General features: G+C 38.9%; 1 protein-coding gene across 1 annotated transcript; it reads left to right on the top strand.

Annotated features, from left to right (window-relative positions):
- The first annotated feature begins 589 nt into the window (after nucleotides 1-589).
- Nucleotides 590-25,224, top strand: LOC139727919 (dynein axonemal intermediate chain 4-like). The gene is made up of 23 exons (XM_071638891.1): nucleotides 590-675; nucleotides 1,439-1,649; nucleotides 2,593-2,709; nucleotides 5,805-5,875; nucleotides 7,314-7,426; nucleotides 7,978-8,159; nucleotides 10,107-10,214; nucleotides 11,094-11,163; nucleotides 12,642-12,767; nucleotides 13,265-13,380; nucleotides 14,290-14,392; nucleotides 14,976-15,181; nucleotides 15,699-15,785; nucleotides 16,791-16,868; nucleotides 17,494-17,567; nucleotides 18,354-18,495; nucleotides 19,266-19,432; nucleotides 20,058-20,145; nucleotides 20,903-21,031; nucleotides 21,756-21,853; nucleotides 22,522-22,597; nucleotides 23,285-23,362; nucleotides 25,168-25,224. The coding sequence occupies exons 1-23, from the start codon at nucleotides 638-640 to the stop codon at nucleotides 25,222-25,224; spliced, it is 2,535 nt and encodes an 844-aa protein (XP_071494992.1). The 5' UTR covers nucleotides 590-637.
- Nucleotides 25,225-27,032: the final 1,808 nt, after the last annotated feature.

Consider the following 27,032-nt stretch of genomic DNA (forward strand, 5'->3'; position numbering starts at 1 on the left):
CCACATCCTTTTTATCAATCTACAACCTTACAAAACAATTTGAAGTTTATACGAATACGACTTACTTATCTTCTAGGACCAATCACAAGTCGTGTTACGTACACCTTTCGATCCTATCAATCCCATGGCAACTCCGTCGGCTTCGGCTGATCTCTGCTCCAGTCATTTATTGTGCTATGCTATAATGCTGTGGATCGGGTTTGGACGTGGAGAAGTGTCATCTCACACAGATTGTAACATGTGGGACTGATGGGTCACAGGAGATTCAACGCTAATCAATTTCATGTTCGCCGGCGTTGAACATTGAAAATCATATCATACAGGGGACATATTTGTATTTTGTGCCTAGAGAAAGTGTTATTTTCCCCTCACTGTGTCTGTGTAACACTAACAGTGTAGAAATAGGAAGCAGGCGTTCAAATTTCGAACATCCTGCCTCCCCAACGCCAACGGCGTCGGCAACGAGCGAGAAAGTTATTTCTCCGTCTACATTACAAGAAATTGAGCTATGATCAACTGCAACTACTAGATTAAGTTTTCTTATGTCAGCAAAGCTGGTGCTCAAGGGCCGAGCTCAACATTAATTGATTGGTGGAGAATAGCCATCGAAAACGAACCTTTCCACACCAGATTCAAAATGTCAACAGGCGCTGGAAAAGGAAAAACTGGGCCAGGGTGAGTACAGAGCTCCGGTGTCCGAGAGTAATTTAATCATGTTAATGCAAGAACTGGTCGATCTAGAGCTCTACTAGAACCAGAACTGACGCTACAGTTGCATATACCTGAATATGTTACTTATTATTAGTGGTCTAAATTTTATATCTTAGAACTTTTACCATACCAGGAGTATTTAGGCCTTGATTCTAAGACTAGAATCTAGGTCTATATAAATTATTAAACGTTAACAGGCCTAAGCCCTAACTTGTTAACAGTTAGGTCCTAACAAACCTAACAAAGTTACTTGGTCTAATTTCTGACAATGACATGTCATGATGAGAAGCGCATGTTAATTTACATGCGTAACTCAGCGTAACTTGCATGTTTCTGTGATATTAATGTGACTACAAAAGACATGGAGAGGGAACATGCAAGTTATGCTGAGTCAAGAGGAAGGTGCATTCCAATGTCTTTTGTTAAACATTTCAGTACCGTACTTTAGCAATGATTGACAGATGAGGTCATCTGAGGAATATTGGTTTGGAAGGATATTTTGTGGGCATTCCCAAGTAATCTGAAGAAAAATAGACGGAAAAAATCATTAAAAATATATGGAATGTTTCTAGATATTCGTTTCACCGCAAAAGTGATGTTGAGGGTATCATAAATCAACACAAATCAACATGTATTTGGATTTCAGGGCCCCTAATAACCGTTAGGCAGCAGTCCATTAAAAGAGTGACACAGTTTTGTGTGATATGAATTTTTCTTTAATCACCAGCATGCTCAAGATTCCTGGCGGAGGAGGGTCTAATGCAGCAAATCGCAGCAAAATCAGTGGGTCCACCAGTCAGAATCGCATTGGCAAGGAACGCAATGTGACTCTAGGTGTTGGGTCACGCACAACCCTCAGCTCAAGCAGAAAGAGCCAAGTGGGCATTGACAGCAAGACTGAGCACCACAGGCTTGGTGGAAAGATCCTGAACATACAGGTTTGTGTCATATTTGAAGCTCAAAATATGGAATGAAAAACCTTTAAGTGACTTCATACAAAGATAGTGAAATACTGGCATCCATTGTAACCTCAAGTTTAAGTACCTAAGCTCAGACAACCCACCCCCCCCCCTCTTTTTTTTTTTTTTTTTTTTTAACCATCATTGCATCATCCTTGGCCTTGGAACCATCTTTCAGATCAAGAAAACAGATGCAGAGCTGTACTGTGAGGTTGTATGCATGAACCCTGTATGCAATTGTGTCTTTGTGAAATGACAAGAAAATGTAGTTTTAAAAGTAGGCCTATTGTGGAAAAGGCATACATACTCATATCAATCATGCAGTTCATATCTTGCAGTGTATACCGGTATTCTCAAGGAATGTTAAAAGGAGATTAATCAGTTTGACAGTTATAGCAAAGATTAAGAAGTGAGCCACACAGTCCTAAGATATTGCGAGAAAGTCTTTACAATGCAAATGAAATGACGAGACTGGCAAAGAAGTCTTGTACATTATATCACTGTTGAACCAGTCAGACAGTTTGATATCAGATAACACTTAAATGCTGTTCTTTATCCTAATCGACACTTGCAAAAAAAAAGTTTTGATGGAAGTCAGGAAAGTTTGCCAAAAGTAGAAACCATGCCAGCAAAAAACAAATCATTATAGTACATATATGTATTTTGCATTTGGAGAGGTCTGTTCAAATGCCTGCTTTTTCTTGCATTTGATTGTCAAGTTCTTACTGGATTTATATTCTTCTTCTATGTACTCTAGTAATCAATGTTATATGATGTAATTTTAGAATTATATGCTTCTTTTTTCTTTTAGACATTATCCCAAACTGAGTCAGTACCTTTCACTCATCACATGACTTTACCAAACCTAAAGAATCCCTCCCTCTCTCCCCCCCCCCCCATTACTGTTTCCGTCTTTGATCAGGTGGTCGATGATGATGGATCAGATGTCACTCCACAGCCACTCCTTGTTGTTGACCCCAACTCAGTCAAGCAACAGCAGAGCAAGCTGTTCAACGCTGGAGAGTCCACCCAGGGAACGGTAAATGATCTGTGTGCAATTTGATTTACAACCTAGGACAGCTGCCTCAGAATCAACACTTGTCGTCCACAGGGCCCTGTCATTAACCCTAATCCCACTGGGTTTTTTGTGCCTCCGCCACGAAGTGTCGCCGGAGGCATTATGTTTTCGGGTTGTCCGTCCGTCCATCCTTCCGTCCGTCCGTCCGTAATCAATTTTGTGGACGGCGTATCTAAAAAACTGTTAGAGGTATCCTAATGAAACTTGGCATGTATATGTATGAGTGAGCGAAGTTGTGCCTATCAACTTTTGGGTGCACATGCTCGAGGTCAAAGGTCAAAGGTCAAGGTCAAATGCTCAGAATTATACTATTTCCCCTATATCTCTGCAATGCCTGGAGGTATTTTCTTGAAACTTGGTGTATACATGAACTACCAAATAAAGATTCCCCAGAGAGAGTTTTGAGTCATGAGGTCAAAGGTCAAGGGTCAAAGGTCAAGTGAAAATGTTAAAATTTCACTTTTTTGTCCATATCTCACAGATATTTCAAGGTATCTTCATGGAACTTAGTATATATGCATGTACAGCTTTACTGACAGGCAGTGATCAACTTAGGGGTCATGGGTCAAAAGTCAGGGGTCAAAGGTCGAGGTCCACTCATCTAAATGCCATTATTTCCCTCTTATCTATGCAATGCCAGCAGGATTTTTTTTCTTGAAACTTAGTGTGTGCATTTATTACCCAATACAGATTCTCTGGGAAGTTTCTTGTCAAAAGTCAAGGGCCAAAAGGTCAAAGGTCAAGTGAAAGTGTTAGATTTCACTTCTTCTTTAAACTTACAAAAGGGTCAAAAGTTGGGTACAAATCCCCCCCTTCAGATCTCGCTCGTGGATCGTGCGATCTTGCGAAAATTTGCAGCAAGGTAGAGGCCAATGTAATCTACAAGACTGTATAGTTAGATTTTTCAGATTTTGATTACTCCGCATGTATTTTATATTACTGGTAATTAATTTATGCTAATTTATGCAAAAATAATTTTTTGCCTATCAATCAAAAAATTAAGCTCCAAGGGTGGTATTCTGAAAATCTTCCTAAGTTTCTTCCTAAGTTTCTTCCTAAGTCGGAAACTTAGGAAGTGCCTAGGAAAGACAAAATTGGTATTCTGAAATTTCTTCCTAGGCACTTCTTAATGCAAATTAGGCCATCCTTATCCCCGCCCACGTCCTTTCCTAAGCCAATACGAAATGCCGTATCATAAGGAATTAACCAATGTCTGCCAATGACAATCGCATATTACTGTGACGTAGGGTCAAAAACACGAGTGCGCGGCACGTCCCCTTTCTCACGCTCATTTCGCGCATCAAAGTACATGTGCGCGCAATGACTGACAAGCGCGCCTATCACGATGCTTGCAGTTTGCTATTCTTAACAACGTACTTAGGACAGGGGTGGAGCTTTCCTAAATATTTTCCTAAAATTCTTTCCTAAGTGCATTCTAGAATACCAACTTCTTCCTAAGTCAGAAATTTGCATATTCCCGCCCCCTTCCTAAGTTTCTTCCTAAGTCTACCTAGGAAGAAACTTAGGAAGATTTTCAGAATACCACTTAGGAAAAAATCCTGACTTAGGAAGAAATTTCTTCCTAGGAAGGATTTCAGAATACCACCCCAAGACTTCTAATTTTTGGTGAATATATTCCTTTCAATATCCTCAACAGTAATATTGAAGCAAAAATTCAGATTCATAATTATTTCTTATGTATTTTAGTGTTTATTGAATTTCTTATGTATTTCCTTGTTTTTTACTTTTTGTTTTTCTTGTTTTTTTCATCAAAATTAGTCACAGAAACTTCTTAAAGCATAATCAGGCTAAAATAAATCATTATCATCCATTAAAAGTAAAAATATTTATTATTATGTGAATTAATTGCAAAAACACAATTTACATTGGATTTGTACACAAAATCATGTTTTTGAGCAATTTTTGGGTCGACAAATTTTTTTCAAAGGGGCGTGGCTTCAAAACGGTATGCCTGGGAGCAACAAATTTGGTCTCAAAAGTGGCATGATACTTGAAAGAAAAAAGTCATGAAATGTCACGGCGAGAGCATCACGCGTTGCGGAATAATCACGCGAAATGCCGGTGGGAATAGGGTTAATGTAACCCCACATGACCTTTCTGGATTACACATCTTACCAAGAGGTGTAAATGGCCACCATGAGTTCATCTCAAATATCCACACCAAGATTTCATAGCATTATCCAATATACTGAGCACTGTGTTCTCTTTGACTCTTAGTTAGCCCCTTCACTTTCCATCAGTGAGAATCCTTTCATATGATAAGAGCTTGTATTGCAGGTAGCATATTATCCATTTCTTATGATACTTTTTTTAATTGTGGATAATAGTCTTGCGCTACCATTTTGAAGCCTACCTTTTTTACACTCACAACTGTTTCTCGATAAAGTGCTAGGTTTGTATAGGGATAGCACTTCAGCATACATTGTTGATTCATTCTCTGAAGATTTGGCTAGTAGATAACAAGCTAGCTGTAAGATTGCACTCTTTTCATTGTAGACACACAGCAGATATCAGTTTCCCTTCATGTACAGTACAAGTGCTACGTACCAGCGATCTACCAGTAGACCTGTAGGGCTAGTGTAGTTTTGGTTTAGATGGAAATTCAGATCTCAACTTTTTTTGCGAGATAGTCAGAAACCACTTACAAGATATTAAAGAGAATATAATTCCAAGAGGAATTCGAAATGTATTTGATAAGAACTGTTTTTGAAATGGCTGAGATATCCAAACCAGAGTAAAAACAAAGTGCTCCTAATGAAAGGTTGGACCCCCCTTTTATTAGAACCGCTTTGAATATAAGTGGTTTTCAATAATCTCGCAAAAAGTTAAAAGCCAAACCCCATCTCAGCCAAAACTATACCATCTCTTTAATTGCCTTTTGTGCTGAAAAGTTTATACTGCTGTCATCATCATGAGAACATATATATGCCTTATGATATCTCTCAAACTTGGAATGATATTTGCTAGTTTGCCAATGCTGCCTCATGATTATAGTATTGTAAGGTAATTAGGACATTTCCCTATCAATCTTTCAGCCCACTGATCTCATGTCACAAGCATCAATTTATCAAACTGGGACAACGAGCTTTGCTGGACCTTTTACAAGGTAAACAAACCTCCACACTATTGATTCTTCTTCTTTTTTTTAACCTTCTTAAAATCATGCATTTGATCTGTAACAACTTTACGAGCATGACCTTTTAAAGGTCCTGCTAGATTTGCAGCATGGCGCTTTGACCAGGGGACATGAACCCTGCCTGTATATCTTCTAGTTTTCCTCCGTGATTTTCTGATTTTTGGGGTTGATCAATCACTCAGCGAGGCAGAGCAAATGATCGGAATGGATTTGAATATATTTAGCCGAATATTCGAAAGTTGTAGTTGATCTTACACTGATTGGCCATACAATGCAGCTAGAGCTTTCAGGTACTCCCTGAGTCTGCAGTCTGAAAAATTTCTTGAAGTTACGCTCAGAGAATGTAAAGACCTCCCTGATTTGGGAAATATTTTTGCCAATTTGAGATGTACATGTATGACCACACAAGTACCTTTCAGATTGCTCTTTTGAACCTTAAAGGGAAGGTAAACCCAAAGAACAATGTGGATTGAGTGAAAGAAGCAACATTAGTAAAACACATCAGTAAAAGTTTGAGGAAAATCGGATAATCGATGCAAAAGTTATGAATTTTTAAAGTTTTGGTGTTGGAACCGCTGGATGAGGAGACTACTAGAGGATATGACGTATGAGTGGACAACAATACAAAGAAAATATAAAGGAAATTCAACAAAAATTAACTTTTCTAGAATTATGAAAAAACAATGGACCAACCGCTTTCAGAAAGCAGGGGGAATAATTGCTACCCTTAACATATATCAATATCAAGTTGATGGAATTTGTAATTTTCATGAAAAATTGATTTTTGCAGAATTTTCTTTAGATTTTCTTGGTATTGTCCACTCATACGTCATAACCTCTCGTAGTCTCCTCATCCAGCGATTCTAACATCAAAACTTTAAAAATTCATAACTTTTGCATCGATTGTCCGATTTTCTTCAAACTTTCACTGATGTGTTCTACTAATGCTGCTGCTTTCACTCAATCCACATTGTTCTTGGGGTTTATCTTCCCTTTAATGATTTTGATGGGGAAATATTGGCAGTTCTACAATATTGTAAACTGCCACTTTCCATTAGTTGATAGATTTAAGAAATTGATTTGAGCACTTTTATGTTGCCTTGTGTTTGCATTTTAATTGCATACCTATAAGTTGAAATTAAACAAAAACTTGTGCCTAGTTGTTTGTCAAGTTATAGTTGAAAATAATATGGCTCTCTCTGCGAATTTACCGTTGGGAGGAAAAAATGAATTAAAGTTTAGGACATACTATCCGTCAACCACGATGCAGTGTTAGGATATTCCTCTTGTTGGTTTGTATTCAGAGATCGCAAAAACACTCACCTGGGCACCATCGTGGTGTGACTAGTGCTCGTTTTGCTCATTTGTCGATGGATTACGTGACACAGTTTTGTTTTGTTCCATTCAGATCTGTATTCGGTGCTAGCTTGTCACGTGCATCCAGTCAGTCCAACACCGAATCCTTCACTGACGAGATCGCTGAGCCCACCACTATGAAAGACATCTTGAGTGGGCTTGAAGGTGAGTGACACATTACCAGAAGTCAGTAACAATGATGGATCCTTTGTCATGTGCTATTCTGAGTACTTGGGTGAACAAATGCTGGATTGTGCTCCACAGATGTGCGTCCATAATTCCCAGTCTCTATGAAAATGAAAGGGTCAAATCAAAGCTGTCAGTTTTCAACATGACTTCATGTCTTGTTCATGCCTTGATGTAGCTTATGTTTTCGACTTGCTGTGTCTGAGAGCAACAAGACCAAGAAGTGTGACTTTCCAGGAGTAACCCATCTGAATTTTCCTGAGATTTTTCTTGCTCCATCATCCAGTTATGATCTATTCCTAATAACAGGGATGGCTGGATTTACCTCACTGTAGCAGCAACTGCTCCTCTCACACCATCTCGCCACCTAGCCTGAATTGGGGCATCCTCCTTCCTCAAGTAAACCTTCCAAAGCTTCTCCTCCACCTGTCTCTTCCATGTCTTCTTTGGTCAATGTTTCCTATCTGTAACATCTAAGAACAGCTTACATTATTTTCTCACTTTGCTTATCCTAATCTTCCTTGGTGAAGACATCCAGACCAGGCGGGAGGAGACAAAAGAGGATCTCACAGAGGAGGACCTGGAGAAAGTGGTCTCCATCTGTCTGACCGAGACCCCGACCATCTGGCTCCTGGACCTGCCCGGGGTCAGCGTCTCAGCGGATGTTGACGAGGCAGCAGACGTCAAGACCAGGAATGAGAAATACAAAGAGGTAGCCACACCCTAGATAGTTCATGGTGTAATGTAGTGTGTAATGTAAAACAGTCCTGAAATGTCTTTCTAGATTGTGAGCTAATTCGGTGGATTCCATATACAGTGCGCCACCTATCGGTTGTAGCGGACAGGCCGAAATCCGCAATGCCTTATGGGAAAAAGTCGACATCAAAATTACTCGCATTATATGCACATGCAGCAGCGCAGCTCAGCTCATCTCAGCCGGCCGCGTCGGGTGGGCGGGCACCCGGGCGTGCTGGCCCGGCCGGATATCAATTGCGAGATCGAGAGATAGATCGATACGGTATGGTATTAGCAGCAAACTGGCTTTTCTGTGTTGCATGTTCGACGCGACGTATGTACACTCCAAAATGCAGGCTTGGCTTTTGACTTATTTCTTTGGCAAAAGACACCAAAGCTGGTTGGAAAAAAAAGGCATCTCACATGCCAAATTGTTACTTACCTGCTGTTCTAAACCTGACTGCACGGGAGATATGCCACGATCATTCAGGTATTTCTTCAGTTCATCGACTCGCATTCGCCATTTTCGCCTCAGACCTTGGGCCATTTTTTAAAGTCCGCTGTGCTTTGTGGCGACCGTAACGCGTACCTCTAGTTACCGCGTATACCGATCGCCAGGCGCTAGGCCAGTACAGTTATGTTATTGTACTGTAAACAGTGCATTGCGCATGCAGCTTCTCTCTGCTGCGCTGCAGCGTAGCTCTAGCTGCATAGCGCGATGTCGACCCCAAAGTTGAAAATTGGCCTGTCCGCTACAACCGATAGGTGGTGCACCTTATTTGGAATCCACCGAATTGCATGACAATGATTGTTAGCTCCTATTTGTTGCTCAGATACTTGTGTGTATGTTGGTGTGTACATGATACCATTTGATAGAATGTAGATTACACTCCAAATGTAAGTACTGTACGAGCTGAAATTTTCGCGTACAGATATTTTCGCGAATTGCTACTTGGAGAACATTTTCGCGTGTTGTTAATTTCGCGGTTGCGACGGTCTAACTGCACGTAAGTATTTGCGCGTTGTTATTTTCGCGTTTCAAAGGCGATTCGCGAAATTCGCAAAAATAAAACCACCGCGAAAATTTCAGCTCGTACAGTAACCCTCAGAGCTAGATACTGTCTGCCTTATTCATCTATTGGTATACCAGAGATGCCAATTGCTACTTGTTTGTGCAGTATTTTGTACTGCATTTGCAAAGATACTACAGGTTTTAATAGAAAATACTATGTTCCCAAATTCTGTTACGGTACCCACATGTCTATTGCAAGAATCCTGTAAAAGTACCGTTTTTCCACCAAAAATATGCCTTTTCATCGTTCAGAATACTTCACTGCTGTTTATGAGGTTAGCATCCTCTGTATACAATTAAGTGTGATCCTTGGCCTCAACAAGTGATAGGAATTTCAATTTCAGTTTCATCTTTATCGTCCTATCTGGGAATTCTTTTTGCGTATACATGTAAATACATTAAAACATTAAACAGGAACATAATCACAAACTGCAGGACTTTCATCTGAAATACAATTTGACATAAAACATACGACGTACGTGTTCAGAATCCCAAGATTCACCAAAAACTTAAAACATATAATACGCTTCTCTTAGCATAATTGAACATCCCCACAACCTATCACATTTAATCAAACAGAACAAATTTCAAACACTTTACGAGAAAAAAAGGAGCATGGATAAAAACAGGATACACAAAGCTGCCACCACTACAAGATTCATGTCTTACACATGTATGACATTTGACAGAAAAGATATCTTGAAGTATTGTTTAATACATACAGATTTATTTGCTTTAAACTTCTGTAATGTGCATCGTTGATAAAAATGTCATTGAAATATGACTGGCAGGAGAGCTATAACAATTGTGGTGATGTCATAACATATCAATGAGCTATCCTTCCTCCAACAGCTGTGCAAGAGTCGTGATGGTAATGATAGATATGCTGAACGAGGCATGCAGACCTTCAACGATCTTCCCAAGAACAAGGAAATCCAGACCTCAAGGGTCAATTATGTGGTGAGTGTCCATAAAGCTAACACACATCCTCTGTGCTAAGCTTTCCAGGGGCTGTGCTGGCTGTTGACAAATACTTGATGAATGTTAACAGTAAGAGAAGTGCAGAGTAGAGCAAAAAATGATGATCACCAAAGTCTTTTCACAAAATGATTGTCAGTAGAAAATGATATTCCGGTAGTAGGTAAGATGATGTCAAACAAATAAACAAACAAAGGAAGGTTGATACATTTGTCAGGCTATGTTTATTCATGATTTTTTTTTTTCAGATATATTCCTTTGATAAAGCCACCTGACTGGGAGTCACTGAAGACACACTGACCCATTTCCGTTGTGCAGTTGCATGTAAAGTTCAGATTGCAGACGAGACAATAAAGTGTTCATTTTATCTGTAATAAGTCACTCTCTTCAAATACGTACTGAAGTTTTGGCTTCTTAATGAAGCGTGGAGACATTTATGTCGGCTCTAACAGTAACATGTTGCCATTGTCCATTTAACTAACATGTGAATAGTTTTCATTGACCGTACTTTCATGGCTCGCATCTCACATTATATTCGTAATCTACTGAAGATGGGGACATACTGTACACTTATTATACCTTTCTAAATATCCAATGGAAGAATGCTGTGGCCAGACTGAAGAGAATGAGCTTATCATTCTGCAATTCCTGCTGATCTGACACTGCCATGTTATGTTTTGAAGAGCTTTGATATAGTAAAGTGGCTGGCAAACTTCAACAGAGTCAATCTCTGGCTGAATTATATGTAGATGGCTTATCTGATTCATTTGACCATCGACTCTTGTTGTTGAATTTCTTATTGGAGCAAAGGAAAGTCAATAGATTTATTTTGCTGTTGTTTGTTTGGTTTTTTTTTCACAGGACAAAGACAGTACAGTCACAAATTGGGAGATGTACGACACATATCAAGATCTTGAAAACAAGGAAAAAGGTAGGTTTGAGAGGAAAACCTCTGGATGTAGTATGTTTTAGCCTCTCTAATATTTATACCCCCGCCAAACGAAGTTTGAAGGGGGTATATAGGAATCAGCGGACGGTCGGGCGGTCGGGCGGTCGGTCCGTTGCAAATCTTGCGTCGCGAACTACTTCCTCAGTTTTCAACCGATTCCCATAAAACTTGGCACAGATGTGTGCCTTGGGTTGTAGATGTGCAAGACGTATTTTTTGACAGTACCCAAAAGTACGTTGCCATGGTAACGGCATATTATGGGCAAAAATGGGTACAAATCTTGCGTCGCGAACTCCTCCCACAGTTTTTGATCAATTTTTATGAAATTAGGTACAGATGTTCATCTGAATATGTTAATGTGCAAGACACATATTTCCGCAGTGGCAAAAAGTGCGTTGCCATGGTAACGGCATGTTATTGGTAAAATATAGGGCAAAATGCTTCATGGCAAAACTGCTTCATCAGTGTTCTTCCAATTCTCATGGAATTCATATTGAATGTTTGTCTTAGGATATAGGTCAGCATGACACATTTCTTGACAGTGACAAAAAGTATGTTGCCATGGTAACAGCTCACATATTATGAGCCAAAATGATGGAAAATTTTGTGTTGCAAACTACTTCCTCAGTTTTTGCCCAATTTCCATGAAACTTGGTACAGATGTGTGCCTTTGGTTGTAGATGTGCAAGACGCATTTTTCAACAGTACCCGAAAGTACGTTGCCATGGTAACGGCATATTAATGGCAGAAGATCAAGGAAAGATCTTGTGGATTTAACTACTTCCTCAGTTTTTTGACCAAAGCTTATGAAATGTTGTTTGGCGGGGGTATAACCAGTCGCTGTAGCGGCATTTCTAGTTTGTTCTGGTTAGGAAGTGGATCTTATAAAAGATCACAAAACTGTACAATCTGAAAAAAAAAAGTCATATCTCATTGTATGATAATTAAATAAAAAAGTTGATCATTGAGAAATATATGAGTGGCCATGGGATTTCCCATTTTCACTTTTGCATAGGTACATGTAACATTCCATTGAATGACTTTATATGTTTCTACATGTATTTTATTAAGACACTCTTGTTTTGTTTAGGTGATATCAAAAGTTGTACTGTGTGTAACTAGACACTACATTCCATGATATCTCTCTAGAGACTCAACATCAGTTAAGTGGTTCTTAAGCAGATGAAGTGAATGTATCAATGTGCTCCACAGCTCTTCACCGCATCTCCAAAGCCAACTTCATGAAATTTGTGTACAAGAAAGTGATGACAGCATCAAAAAAAATAAAAGATAAAAAATAATAATAATGATAATGATAATATTATATGAAATAAATAAATGAATAAATAAAGCTGTTGGGATGGAGTCAAATACATATCGTGATAGTCTTGTTCCAAAGTCTTGTATTCTTTGAGGCCAATGTGAAATGTTGTGATGTTTTATAATCATTGCTTGTGAAGATGAGGAGTTGAAGGAGGACGAGGACCAGAAGAAGGCTTCGGTAGAGAAGCCCAAGGCTTCCAAGCCAGGAGTCAGCACTGTTCCAGAGGAGGGTGCTACGCAGACGAACAAATCAAAGGAAGGAGGTACATAGTTTCTCCTAACTCTCCCTCTCATTCATCCTTTGTAATCATTTTGATCCATCAAATGGGAGTTAGATTCCCAACTGCAGTCTCTTGGTAATTTATAATGCTCCTGAAAGTGTTTATGCACATATTGTACAGGCCAGCCTAATTTATCTGGCCACATTGGGACCCATAGCCATGCGAAAGAGTGATATTGCTGGATTACTGAAATCAGATTTTATCCCCTTAGTTAGCATCTTTATACATGACAACATGTTGCACAGTACTCAATAATGCCAACTATGCCAGTGTGTTTATTGTATTGTGTTATGCTGTATTGTATGTATTACATTGTTCTAAAATATGGCCCCAAAGACCATGAAAAATGTCTGTGCAACAGGCGAACTCACCGTCTGTTAAGCTCATAGTTCGGAAAATTGGCACTTGAGAGGTGTCCTAATGGTGCCTTTAGATATTGCACACATAAAGTTATATCTTCTTCTCTGTTTTCTATTCAGATGTGAAAGCCAGCACAGTGAATGCATCGATGGCTGAATCAGAACTAGGAGAGCTGACAGAAGAAAGCAAGGATGCCACCGAATCCAGAGGGCTGTCTTTTGAGGAGATCATTAATGTGAGTTGTTGCATTACACTCAAAAGAACCACTTCCCTGTATCCATCAAAGAAGACAATAACAAACCACCTAACAATGACCAGGGTTCAGCATAGATAGTTTTCAGATTAATCGGGCAACCCCTTGATAGAAAAGAAAGGAACAACAAAACCTTTATAGAATATTGGACTGTAAATAAAACCAAGAGAAACAAAAAAGTAGGAACCCTTCTTTTCATAGCCTGCAATGTGTTCAGCAGTTTTGGTTTTGGTTTAGCTCGTCCATGCAATACAGACAAATTGCAAGGAGTAATTGCTTCCCTGCTTTCATCACCAGAAATATTTATGGTCTTTTGATTTAAACTTTTGGTTGAATGTTGTTGCTTTGTTGTTGACCTAATATTGATAGCAGTGTGATAATGTGGATCCAAGGTACATGGAGGAGAAGATATATTGTGGACTTGATATCTGTTTGGATTGCAACATTATCAATCTCTCGGTCATAACTGTACAAGTGATATTTTAGGCTATCTTATTGGAATGGTGACTGCAAAAAAGGTCTGAAATTGGGATAAGCTTAGCATATATCTCATGTAAAGAGAAATATAAGTTCTTCAGATGATATTTTGAATCAATGCTAATCTTTCTTTTTCATCCGTTTATTTCTCTCACCATTTTATCTCTTTTTTTTTCCACCATTCAATTGTTTCTCTCTTGAATTTCCATCCTTTGTCTTTACATTTTCTTATTGTGTTCGTGTTCCTCTCCTCTCAAATTTGTCTCCTACTTCGGACATCTCCCATTTCTGTTCTCCCTTTACCCACTCTTCACTTTTTGTTTGCTTTTTCTCCCTACTCCCCCATTCCATCTTCTCTTCCTCCTTCCCGTCATCCTTTGCCACTTCCTGTCCTCATGCCACCACTGTCCACAGCTGGAGGAGCTGAAGAGGGATCTGTTCATCATGGAGCGAGTCATCACACTCAACACTCTGCAGCACAAGCAGGCGGCGTATCGAGATCTGCCCATCTATCCAGGTGTGTGGCACCTGCTGCGGCAGTCTGTGATTACAGCAGATTGATTGATAGATAGGATGATAGAAAGACGGATAGATAGGCAGGAAAGAGAACGATGGAAAGATGGATAAGTAGATGAAAGACTAATTGATGGATAGCATGACAGTAAGGTTGAGTATCACCTGCTGAACTGATGTGCAATAGAAGTAGCTTGGCAGATAGAGGGAAGAATGGATAAATGGATGAACAGACAAGCGGACCTGAGCAAACAAACATGGCAAATTGCTAAACAGACTTATAGAATGGATAGCAGATGGATAGATAAATAAATGAACATTATATAAATACCTTGTATTTTCAGGTATGAATATTCAGTTAACCCTTGTATGTAGATAGGTAGTGGAAATTAATTGGATAAATGAAACAATGAAATGATAGATGCCTGGATGGATGGAATCATAAATGAACAAAGTATTTGATCAGGAGCTAAAGTGATTGCTGAATGCTGAGATGGATACAGCATTGTAGATAGAAATGATATATTTAATGATACATATGAATTGTTGGACACTTGGATGAAGCTCTCTGTGATTCTTCTTTGCAGATATTGACAAGGCTGAGCCAGAGGAGACAGAGAGCCAGGTCTCCGCCCCTACCACAGTAGCCACACCCGCCCAGCCGCCTGCCTCCGCCGCCAACCAGGTCAACCTGACCCAGCTGGGGCCCAACCTGGACCGTCTCTGGGCCTACTCGTGTTCACTGACCAAGGGCAGAAATGTGAGCTGTATGGCATGGAACAAGAACAACCCAGTGAGTTGATATTCGTCTTTTCACTTTTGTCAGTCAACAGGGTCGAGCCAGTGCTGGATAGCCAGAAAGGAGGTAATCCCAGCTTTGTTTAGGACCTGTTCTTTTGCATATTAATCTGTTTATTTTGAGTAATCCCTCCTTTTCTTATCAAGAGTTCTGATTTCAGACATTCGTAATGGCATAGCTAAATAATGCTTTTTCCATATGAATGCTCTCAGGACTTTCCTATTATGGTCTTGTTTCCAGAAGTTTGAAAGAGTATTGCTGAATTGGTCTTTTCCCTTATGAAGGAACCTCTTCTTTTGTATGGCCTGAATGTGGCCCAAAATTAGGTTGCTTCCATAGTTGCCCCTCCTATGTTATGTGAGTGTCAATATTTATTAATTTATGTATTCATTTGTTTTCAATCATTAAGATAAGGCGTTCATGGCCAAAACATCCTCCAATCCTATTAACATCTGTTGTAATATTCTCTTTCATTCATTCAATTAACATCCATGTAAATTTGCTCTGACAGGATTTGCTAGCATGTGGCTATGGTCAGTTTGGCTTTACAGAACAGAAGGGTGGGTTAGCTTGCTGCTGGTCGCTCAAGAACCCAGAGGTAAGATAATATGCGTAAATACACAGTGTTTATCACATTTTCCATCCTTATATTTCTAAGTTGATGACATAAGCCCTGCCACATTGGTCAAATGTAATTTCTCACATGCCTGATTTAAAGCAAACACTTCACAAGACATTTAGATTTACGATAGGAATATTGCGATCATAAAGCAGTGTGGAATATTTTTACACATTTAGGGGAATCACAATGTTAGCAACAAAGATGCCTTTAGAAATAAGTTCAACACATACACACACACACACACACACACACACACACACACACAATAGAAATCAATATACTATATGTTGCCAGCACTCACATATTTATACCCAAAAGTCAAATTAATGTTACTTTTTTGTTGTAACTTAAAAGCTTGCAACCACAAACTATAACATGCACCCCTCACAAAAAGTAATCAACCACTTTGTCTCTGGCTCATATCTCAAACATGTGTGTTGTATTGGACAACCCCAGATAAACCAGCTCACAATCAGCTCATGTACACAGTGATGCAAACAACCTTTCTTTATTTCTTAGTTGGTTAGACACTTTGCTCGTATTTAGAGCAGCATAATGCACGAAGCTTGCCTCGGAAATTAGATAATCTCCATTGACTGTTAGTTTGCTGACATCTGTGCTAATCAGCAAAGAAAAGTACTCAATGTATGTCAATTAGTAGGGGTGGATCCAGGAATTCCGTAAAGGGGGGGGACCTTTGCAAAATTAAAGGGGAGCACTCGCCCCCCCGCCATTTTTTTCTTTTTATTTCTTTTGTTTTAACCAAAAACAAAGAGGGGCGCGTGCCCGGCGTGCCCTTCACTGGATCCGCCACTGATCAGTAAACAAAGCACAATAAGGGTCACTGGAATACAATCAGCTGAATTCTAAGATCATGATGTCACCCTTGTATCAAGTTGATTAATATCAACATATGATAATGATGCATTTATACCGTACCAAAGAAATGTTATGTCAATATGGTCTCTCCCACCTTTTTAGTATCCAGAGAGGGTGTTCAACTGTGAGGCAGGAGTGACAGCTATGGATTTCTCAGCATCCAATCCAAACCTGCTAGCGGTAAGTTCGACAACACATGGCTTGGCCTGTTGGCTAGAAGGAAGCATGGTTGTGATTTGTGGAAGTGTTAACCCGTTCAGGATAAGTCCCGAGTATACTCGAGCAAGTGTCTATGGGAAATGCGTGTTGTAGCAAAATTAGTCTGTCCTCAATGTGTCAAGCAAAATGGCATAGGACACAGAGTGTCAGCATTGTAAAGAAGAATGCTTTGAACAGATATAAACATGTTAAGCAAAGAAACATATTCCTAAACATCTCACAATTGTGGTTACCTTATGTACCTTGATATATTGACACACATTACATATTAAAAGAAACTATCTGGAGATATAAAAAGGAAAGATGGAACCTACCCTGACAGTTATGCATACACATTCAGCACTTCCTCTTCGATTCTGCTCTGTGCAGAGTGCAAGTGTTATGTAAAGAATGCAAAGTTCATCATTATACCGTCATTATCTTTTTCATGATGAGTATTTAGGTAGTTTTAGTTTCCCCACTAAAAAAGAAATGCAAACAAAAACACAAACATCTCTACTAATTAAACTTATGATGAAAGAAACAAATTAAAACCCTTAGATAAATGTGTGTATTGTAAAGTATGTATATTTCTTCTCTTATTCAGGTTGGGCTCTACAATGGTACAGTGGCAATATACAATGTGAGAAGTTCAAGTGATGAACCCATCCTGGACAGCTAGTAAGTTACTTGTACATTTTTTATTAACTTAAATGACACTTTGCTGCACTCTTTCTGTTTGCATGAAAACTCAAGTACATATCCATTTTTCTATTTTTGGTCATCCTTTGTATGATGAAACTCCTGAACAAATTTAGAAAGGCATATGTCATAGTTACATCTTTGGGCTTTTGTAAGTCAATTGGCATGATGCAAATAATGACTTTGTGGCCTTTGCAAATAAAGATTTTCATGGATCGCACAAGGGAGGGAGAGGGAGAGCGAGAGTTGGATATATTTGAGTGGAATATTTTTGGTTCTGAAATTGTCATTCATTGTATTGTGGCAGTGATGTTACTTGCAAGCATAAATCTTAATGCCCAGACTCATATAATGTATTGATTCCCTTCTTACCTAATGTATGATATATAGAAGGTGTTGATCATGGAACTCCTGGAGCAGTCATTTTGGAAGTTTGTTATTTACATTATATCTTAGCATGTCTCTCTGAACATAAATATGACAGGAACTGCATTGAGATGCTATCTCCTTATAGATTTATCACTGAACAATTTGCAGTAATTCTCTGCTTTTCCTTTCTATTCGTATTGGTCTATGAAAAGAAAGAAAATGTAATAAAGATGACTTTTAAAAAAGATCTGATATGGAGAGTAAATTTCAAAAAGTAGAAACAACAGTGCGGTATGTATCAAGATATGAAATTTTGTTGTAACCGTGTTTGTTCCAATGGGAGTACCCTGTATCCAATCTGAGATCTTGTCACCCCCGATTCTATGTGTCCTCCAGTGAAAGTCACGCCAAACATGCAGCCCCTGTCTGGCAGCTACAATGGGTGGACAAAGAGAGGGGGTCGTCCAGTGATGAGCGCATCGAGGTCCTCGTTTCCATATCGACGGATGGGCGTGTCACCCAGTGGCAAATCAGAAAGGTGGGTTCGGAACCATCATCACGGAGAAACATATTTCTGAGACACAGCCATATTAATATTTGATGTATTGAAAAAAAGGAAAGCCTTTACCAGCTTTAAAGTGACTTGAAACTAGTAACCTCTAAGTGATGGAACAGATTTGCACATATTTACTGTAAAATACAATATTTTCGAGGCATGAAATTTTAGCGAATTGGAGCCGACAGCCTTTTTCGCAGCATGAAATTTTCACGAGTTGACTCTAACATTCAATGCATATAGTGTAGACAAGAACTTTCGCGTGCATTTTAATTTTGCGAATCTTTGCTCACGAAATTCACAAAATTAAAATGCATGCAAACATTCCTTGTTTTACAGTATTGTGGTGAGCATCAACATGCAAGCAAAAGGTTGGAAACTGCATCCAGTGATAAAAATTTTGGTTACTTTCACACATACGGCTCTGAATGCTATGCTACTAAATTTGGCAAACTATTGTTTATGTGTCATGCATCATATCACAACTGTTAACACTCTATTGCATTTGTGTCTCTTGCAAATAACATACACTTTACAGTCCAGAATATTGAGACCATATCAAGACCGTAATTTCCTTTGCTGTTTTGTATGCACACAGATTTTTACTTCAGATTGAAAAGCCAAACACTGCTTCATGTCTCCAGGTATAAAAACGTGCAAGAGTATACATTTTAATTTTGAGCTACATCCCACTGCTGTTGAAAATATCAGAGTTATACTTACTGTTGACACATCATCTGTGTGTATCCCAGGGCTTTGAGAGTGCAGAGCTGATGAAGCTGAAGAAAGTTGCCAAGGCAACCAAGAAGGCAGCCACACCGAGCACTCCGAGCAAGGACACGAAGGAGAAAGGAGAGGCATTCATCTCAAGGCAGGCGGCCGGACTCTCCTTCGACTTCTACCCCAAGGACTCCAACATGTAAGCATGATCTTTAGCATGAGTTCTGAGGTATCGGAGGACTAGAGCATGAAAAAGTGATTTTTTTTTTTTTCTGTCCATTGGGGGTTTTTTGCCTAGAATTTAATGAATGAAAGAAATTCAGGATTTGGCGTGTTTGTTCGTCTGTATTTATAGCTGTCTATTTGTCTGTCTTTCCTTTAGTTAGTTCATTAGTTTGAGATGCTTGATTTTTGTTTGTCTTCTTGAGAAGAAAACCATCGCTCAGATCATGGTCATAGAGAGGCAGTGGAATGAGGGGGAAATATGGCTTTCGTCTTTTTTGTTTGTTTTTCTGGTGTGCTTTCAGCAGTTAAAGGTTTTCGAAATACATACTCTAGTCATCTTAGATATATGCTACTTTGTTGCAAGTGTAGACAGATGAGAGCTTTTGTTCACCCCTCTGCTTTACTAATTGTGTCTTCATCTAATAGAGGGTAGGTTCAGACGAGAAACCATATCAGCGCCATCTGTAGTTCTTTTTGCAGCAATCCAGCAAAGAGTCTGTCCATATGAAAATTCCTCTCCAAAGGCATACAGTACATGAATGGCACTGTACACACACCTGTTGCTAATCTCCTTCAATCACTCTTCCTCCACGTACCAGATATCTAGCTGGGACTGAAGACGGCCTCATCCACAAGTGCTCTTGCTCCTACAATGAACAGTATCTCGACACATACCAGGGCCACACGGTAAGCATTCAGCCTTCCTTCTTCCTCTGTATTTCACTTGCATGATGTTCGTTCTTCGGTATGCTCGTTTAATTCTGCTACACCTGCCACATCAAAATCAGAGGCCAAAAATAACATCAACATTTAGCTTGAATCGTTATTTTGGTGACAATAAAGATCTACAGGTATGGACTTTGCATATTTATGCACAGTATGTGTTTGTCCATATACCCTGCAATTGAGCCAATGATGATTGTATTGTCTACAGAATTGTTGAAGCAATTAATTGAAATCTCTTTGATACAAATATGTGGTTCAGCTAAATGGGCTACCTTCTATGTGCCAGTTTTCCTGATGATATATACTTTTATGTGCCTATATTACTATTGCTTTTATGGGAGGGGGGAAAAAAACTAAATTCACAAAAAATGTCCTCAGTATCTTAGCCAACACAGAAGCTGTGTGGTTCAAGTACACGGCACATTTACTTATAAAAGTAATAACTGATGATATGTTATATTCGAGAGAGCACTGCACTGAGAGGATTTGAACCACGACAGAAAGCAGCATGAATGTATTTCTACTTGGCCATGGTTTGTGCACAAGGCAGTATGGTTGTATTTCTGGTTGGCCATAGTTTGCATACATGATTTCTGGTTGACCATATCTTATGTCAAGTGTTAGAAGGGGGATTTAAAGGAAGCACAAGCAACATGGGCCTGTTTAGCTGACCAGTAGATTATATCATTGATCATGTTTTGTTTGATTGGGTCAACAGGGTCCGATATACAAGATCCGGTGGTCACCGTTTCTCAACGACATCTTCCTGAGTTGCAGCGCAGACTGGAGCCTGAGACTCTGGATGCAGGACAGACTCCAACCTGTCCTCAACTTCTTTTCATCAACGGTAGGGGGATTGAGGTCTTGGGAAGGAGTGTAAAGAGGGGATAGATAGATAGATAGATAGAAAGAAAGAAAGAAAGAAAGAAAGATAGATAGATAGATAGATAGATAGATAGATAGATAGATAGATAGATAGATAGATAGATGAATAGATAGATGGATAGAAAAATAAATTAGATAAACAGAAGGGTAAATAAATGGATAGATAGATACAATTAGATGGATTGATAGAAAAATAGGAAGGTAGATAATGAGAAGTTGAACATCAAGTCAAGAAAGAGGGGAAGAATAATGTATTATCAAGAAACATGATGCAGGCTTTGAATGCTGAAAACTGTATGCAAGTTCTCTTACGTGGGTCCAGCATGTTACAAATCAAATGTGATTGTAATTCATTTACGATAATCACTTATGTCTCTCTGTCTAGGATTTGTCAATGTATTTGGTAATTACATATCAATTCCTTTTGCACATCTGTTCACCCATGTTGTTTGATTTTCCCTCTGGTATAAATATGACAAAGGACTAAAGCTTTGCTGCATTTTTTTTTTTCTTCCATGCACTTATGCTTGGATATTCCAGTATATAACTTAGTCTGCTTTGAACTGTACAAGTCGATCAAGAGATCATGATTAATAACAGCAATCAGAGAAAAATGTAAGTTAATTGTTGTGAAGCTGGTACCACATGTAGTTTGCTCTAAATGAAACCTGATCACTCCTCCACAGAAAGCTGTCATGGACGTGTGCTGGTCTCCTTCGTCACCGACTGTTTTTGGCTGCGTCAATGAGGGCGCTGTTGAGATCTGGGATCTGAGTGTGAACACGTAAGGCGATATGACCGAAATGCACTTATAGTGTCCCCAAGAGATATGAGTATAGTCTTGATTATTCATTGTTACTAGTATATTTTAGTAGCCCCATGCAAGTTTTAACACTTATGTTGTAATAATTGCATTTCATACCTTGTTTGCTATTAAACTTCTTCTTAATTATTCTTCATGGACATGAATTAAATAACCTATGACTTGAACTGAATTTAATTAAATCAAGGTTAGTGCACTGATGCCCCCAGGGTTTCATGAAGACAATGAGAAGAAAGCAATGTAAAGAAACTGTGAAGAATGTATTCCACAAAATGACTGTACACATTTCTGAAATATGGCACATGCAGGTAATCTGTGTAAGTACTGTATACAATTTACATTAATCAAGTATTCCATCACAGTACTTTAAAGTGGAAAGTCCCATGTACATTTTAATTTCATGAGAGCCAAGATTCGCAAAATTAAAATGTGCGCGAAAGTACTTGTCAAAACTAAATGCTCCGAATGCCAGTGACAATTTGCAAAAATTTCATGCAGCAAAAATGCCATCGACTCCAATTTGTGAAAATTTCAAGGTAATTGCATTTGGGAGTATTTCTAGTAAATGTAAATTCAATGTAGAAGATGAGAATTTGAAGAAGATAGAATTTTATTTTCTGTCTTTGCAGACTGGATCCCATAATAGTTAATGTTCCAGCACCGGGTGTCAAGCTTTCGTGTCTCGTGTTTGCCAGCAACTCGGATGTAAGTATCCAGAACAATGATTGTCATGCATCCATATGATGTGAATTAGAAGCCTATGACTGCATTACTGTTGTTCTAAATTGGTATAATGTGCCATGTTTTGGCATCTTTTTCCATTCCAATGTACATTCCTTTCCATCGTTATTCCCAATGTTCTGTGTGTTCTTTATCTTTCTTTACATGTTGTGCATATGAGCGAATCTGAGGCAGAAAGGGGGTCGGAAAAAAATGGAAATTCAAGCATACGACAAACTTCAGCTCAAACATCCTTTGCCTTTTATCAAGGGAAATGGGAGTAATGTACTCCCATTTCTCTTGATAAAGTGCAAAGGATGTTTGAGCTGAAGTTTGACTTATGCTATGTTGGAACCGAATGCACTGCATCATCAAACAAATTTTGGTAAACTTTGGAGGGAATTTGAAGATGAAATAGGCTGTGATTTTGGATTTTAGTGAAAGTTCCTGTCACATCAGAAAATGCCTGAAGTATCCAACTCAAAGGAAGTTAATGGGTATAGTAACAGAAGTAGAGTACATGTATAGTTGTTGTTTTCACAATTAATAGAAAGTGAGTGCCTTCTCTGAGCTTTGCCAGTGATGTCACACATTCCGTTCTTTCCACCTTTACTTTTTCTTGGAGGAAACATCTCGATCATGTCGCATGATGTCCTGTTATTTACATTCCAGTGCATCCTTGTTGGTGACAGTGAAGGACAGGTGTCAGTGTTCCAGCTACGGTGCATGCCCCCTGTGGAAGAAGACCAAGTAAGGCTAATTCAATAGGTTTTTATTATTGCATATGTGCATATTTGGCAGACAAGGTGGCTGATGCCATTATCAAAATATTGCCTCCCGTAAATAGATATGCTGTATATCATCTCCTAAATTAAAAAAAAAAAAGAAGAATCATAAACTATTTTCCTGAAAAGAGGTGAGACTTAAAGCCCAAACAAAGTTCTGGTACGCCTGCAAAAGTTGTCAAATTTCGCTCCCAAATGTGAAAGTATGCTTAGGAAATGTGCAGGATAACGATGTTATGACGAGATATTTGATGGGTAACGACGAAAATGCGAAATATTTACCAAAAAGGTTCAGTCTCAGTACTTACCCGAACGGGGTCAGGCTAAACTCGGACTCGGGGATAACTCAGCTTCGCTTTGCTTGACGGCGGGATGAGTTGTAATGGTTGTCCCTGTGATTGTACAGTGTTGTCCTATGGGAGCGGCCTGTATAAACTAGCGCTTCGTGTTCTGGCTACTCGCAGTAATGGTCCGAGTTGTTACAACGGGCGCATCAAAAACCTCTTTTGCGCGCATGCAAAATTAGTGTGCGCCGATCAAGCACCTCTAAAACAATCAAAGGCGCTTGATAAACAACAACAAAAACTCCAAAGACCGCGCGTCTCAGCAACTGAGGACAGCGCGCTGTCATTTTTGTTTTGTTTGTACAGGATTACGTTAGCACGCACTTTCCTGTCCATTCAGTTAGGCCTCATTTGGTATTATGCAGTGGCCAGTAGAATGTGGCGATCACAAACTGCGTGTGAATTGTCTTAAGTAGGGTCGAATTTTTCCCGAGACCGAGTTAGTCTGGAGCCTTCTGGAATAAAAGGTTGGTTTTCCTACTATTATTATTTTTCTAAAAATACTCCAAACCGACTCATCATTCCGGCAAACCGCGTCAGCCAGGTAAGTTTCTCAGTGGACTCTTTTGATATATTGCAAGAAAAAATGAAATGGTACTAGACGGGTTCTCAAGCACTTCCCGAAACTTAGTTTTCACTTTAATTCTCATGCTGTCACTGCTGTTCTCGATCCCATATTCAACCTCTTATATAATTGTCCCACAAGTCCAAATTTGCAGAATATATGGCAATAGGAATTCCCCATTTTTTTTATACTCTCCCTCTCAAGAAAGCTGAAATTGAACAATATAGATGCCACAATGGCTTCCTTTTTGATTGGAGGAGCAAAGTAGGGTGTCAGTCATAATGTTCTTGTTTCACTAGGCCATATTTTTAGTCATTTGTATTATTTTTGTCATTTACATGTGGTACTGTTCATGTCTTTGAAATGACCAGTAACTTCCAATTCTTTTACAGAAATTCAGTGGATAAGTTTCATTATCTTAGATGATGACAAGCTTTCGTGTTAATAAATTGTACTGGAAAGTTTCAGAAGGTACGTTAGTGGGAAAGCAATGTCTTCAAAGCCAATTATCTTTGATATTGGTTTTTTAGGTTTTTTTTCTTCTTTTTTTATGTGTTTTATTGGAATAAAAAACAAATCAATACATACATGAACATGTAAATAAGAACAATCATCGGGAAAGAGAGAAAAAAGAAGAAAAAAGCAACAAAAAAAAAAGCAGCACTACTCAAGCAATAGCAAATAGTTCTAGATGTGCTGTAAAAGCAGTCACTTTGTCTCATACGAGATATCTATGTATAACAAATATGATACGATATACACTCTTTAAAAAATTAAAAGTAGATAACACAAAAATAACATACTTATCTTTGATATTGTTTGACGAGTGTAATGTTTCTTCTTTCTCATTTGGCATTGCAGACGGAGAAATTGAAGCAACTGCTGGAGCAGACGCTGGCAGGGCAGCTTAGGACGTAGGTGGAACCGTGCAGCCACAAAGAGAGGGGGGGGGGGGAGGGTCAGGAGAGGAGATTTTAATGGTTATATATCTTCTCAGCCACTGGAGCATTTCTCGAGTCACATAGAGAATGCCACCTCCGTCAGGCCACCTCATGTTGGTGGTTGTAGAGACGTCTTTCATCAAAGAGGACCAAAACGATACACTTTCACTCTGCATCCTGTAAATGTGAAGACCTTTGCCTTGTCATTACAAGTGTGACTGTTGTGGTTCCTGTTCATTTGCCTCTTCCTGGAACAATTTTACTTTTGTCGTACATGAACAGGATCTATTACACAAACCACTTTTTGTCAGTGCCTCCATGTATTTTCGATTATGCTAATATGTTTGGAGAGAAGCAAACATTATTTCAAAATGATGATGAATTAATCCACCATTTCTATACTAGGAACCTGGGAACATGTTTTTCGTTTTTGTTTTTGTTTTTTCTCTCTTTTTTTTTGGGGGGGGGGGGGTGGAAGGTGGTGAGGGTGTAGTACTTCAAACACAATTGATGGGGACAATCTTGTGGTAGAACCCTTGGAAAGTCATGGATTTTCTTCTTTCTTTCTTTTTTTTTTTTGTTCTTCTTTTTCTTCTTTTTCCATATTGTTCCCCATTGTTCAAATTATTGATTTGCACTTGTGTGGTTCTTTTGGCCCCTTTATATTTCTCTACAATGTCAGCTTACAGAGGAATAACAAAACCAAACAAAAAGAGAAAGGCTATTGTTGAATATATGAAAAAAAAAATGTGTTTTGCCACTACCAAAAAATGAGGATGTGTGAACAAAATGAAATCACAGCTGCTGTGAAATTGTAGAAAGGAGGCACATTAAGACACCATACACACATTTATTTGCCCCAGCATTCAATATCAAGGCAGCTTGGTGTGTGTGGCGATCCAATTCGGTATTGATATTGTGATATGTTGTGCCAGATATATATTTTGGGGGCGAGAAAAGGATAATATATGAATAAGACAGTCCTCTTTTCAGTCTTTCAGATTTGTGTCTTCCCATTCCTTGTTCCATACTCCACATGCCTTCATTAGCAGATTGAATTGAAAGGTTCACCGCCGTGCCTCATTGTAAAGGAAAACAGTCGCCCAAAAAAAATATGAAATACTGGGTATGTTGGCATCTTTGACAGATCCTTGTGGAGCAGTGGTATTGCCGTGCCATATCCAAATTTTGAAGCTTCATCCAAACTTACCAACAAGTGTTGCAAAGCCAACAAAGCAGAGAAAACCTATTACATATGGAATGGGCAAATGATCATAAATGTCCTCACACAGCCGTTTTAAGTGGTCTCCAGGAAGATGGCAAGAAATTTTACATTGTGAAAATCTCCCACGCATACTGTAAAACATGATATATTCGTGGCATGAAATTTTCGCGAATTGGAGCCGACGGCCTTTTTGTGGCATGAAATTTTCGCGAACTGCAACTGGCATTCAATATAGCGTAGACAAGAACTTACGCATGCATTTTAATTCAGCGAATCTCGGCGCTCGCGAAATTCGCAAAATTAAAATGCATACGAACATTCCTCGTTTTACAGTAGCCAGCTTTGAAATCAGCGACTTGATGTTGAGATTAGGGTCGAGTCTTTAACTTATTTGGATGTGTGCCTGCATTTGTGTCTGTTCAATTTATACCGTTTTTTTTTTTTTTTTCTGAAGGATGCAATCATATGCATTACTGTATCGACACTAAAATATGACATATGAAGAGGAGCCCGCTTGATGAGATCTTGCTAACACATTTTATGTCTTGTATATATAGGAG

Source organism: Diadema antillarum, unplaced genomic scaffold (genome assembly GCF_040938485.1).
Source record: "Diadema antillarum isolate AM-2024a unplaced genomic scaffold, OU_Dant_1.0 seq00000160_RagTag, whole genome shotgun sequence".
In the NCBI taxonomy this organism is placed as follows: domain Eukaryota; kingdom Metazoa; phylum Echinodermata; class Echinoidea; order Diadematoida; family Diadematidae; genus Diadema; species Diadema antillarum.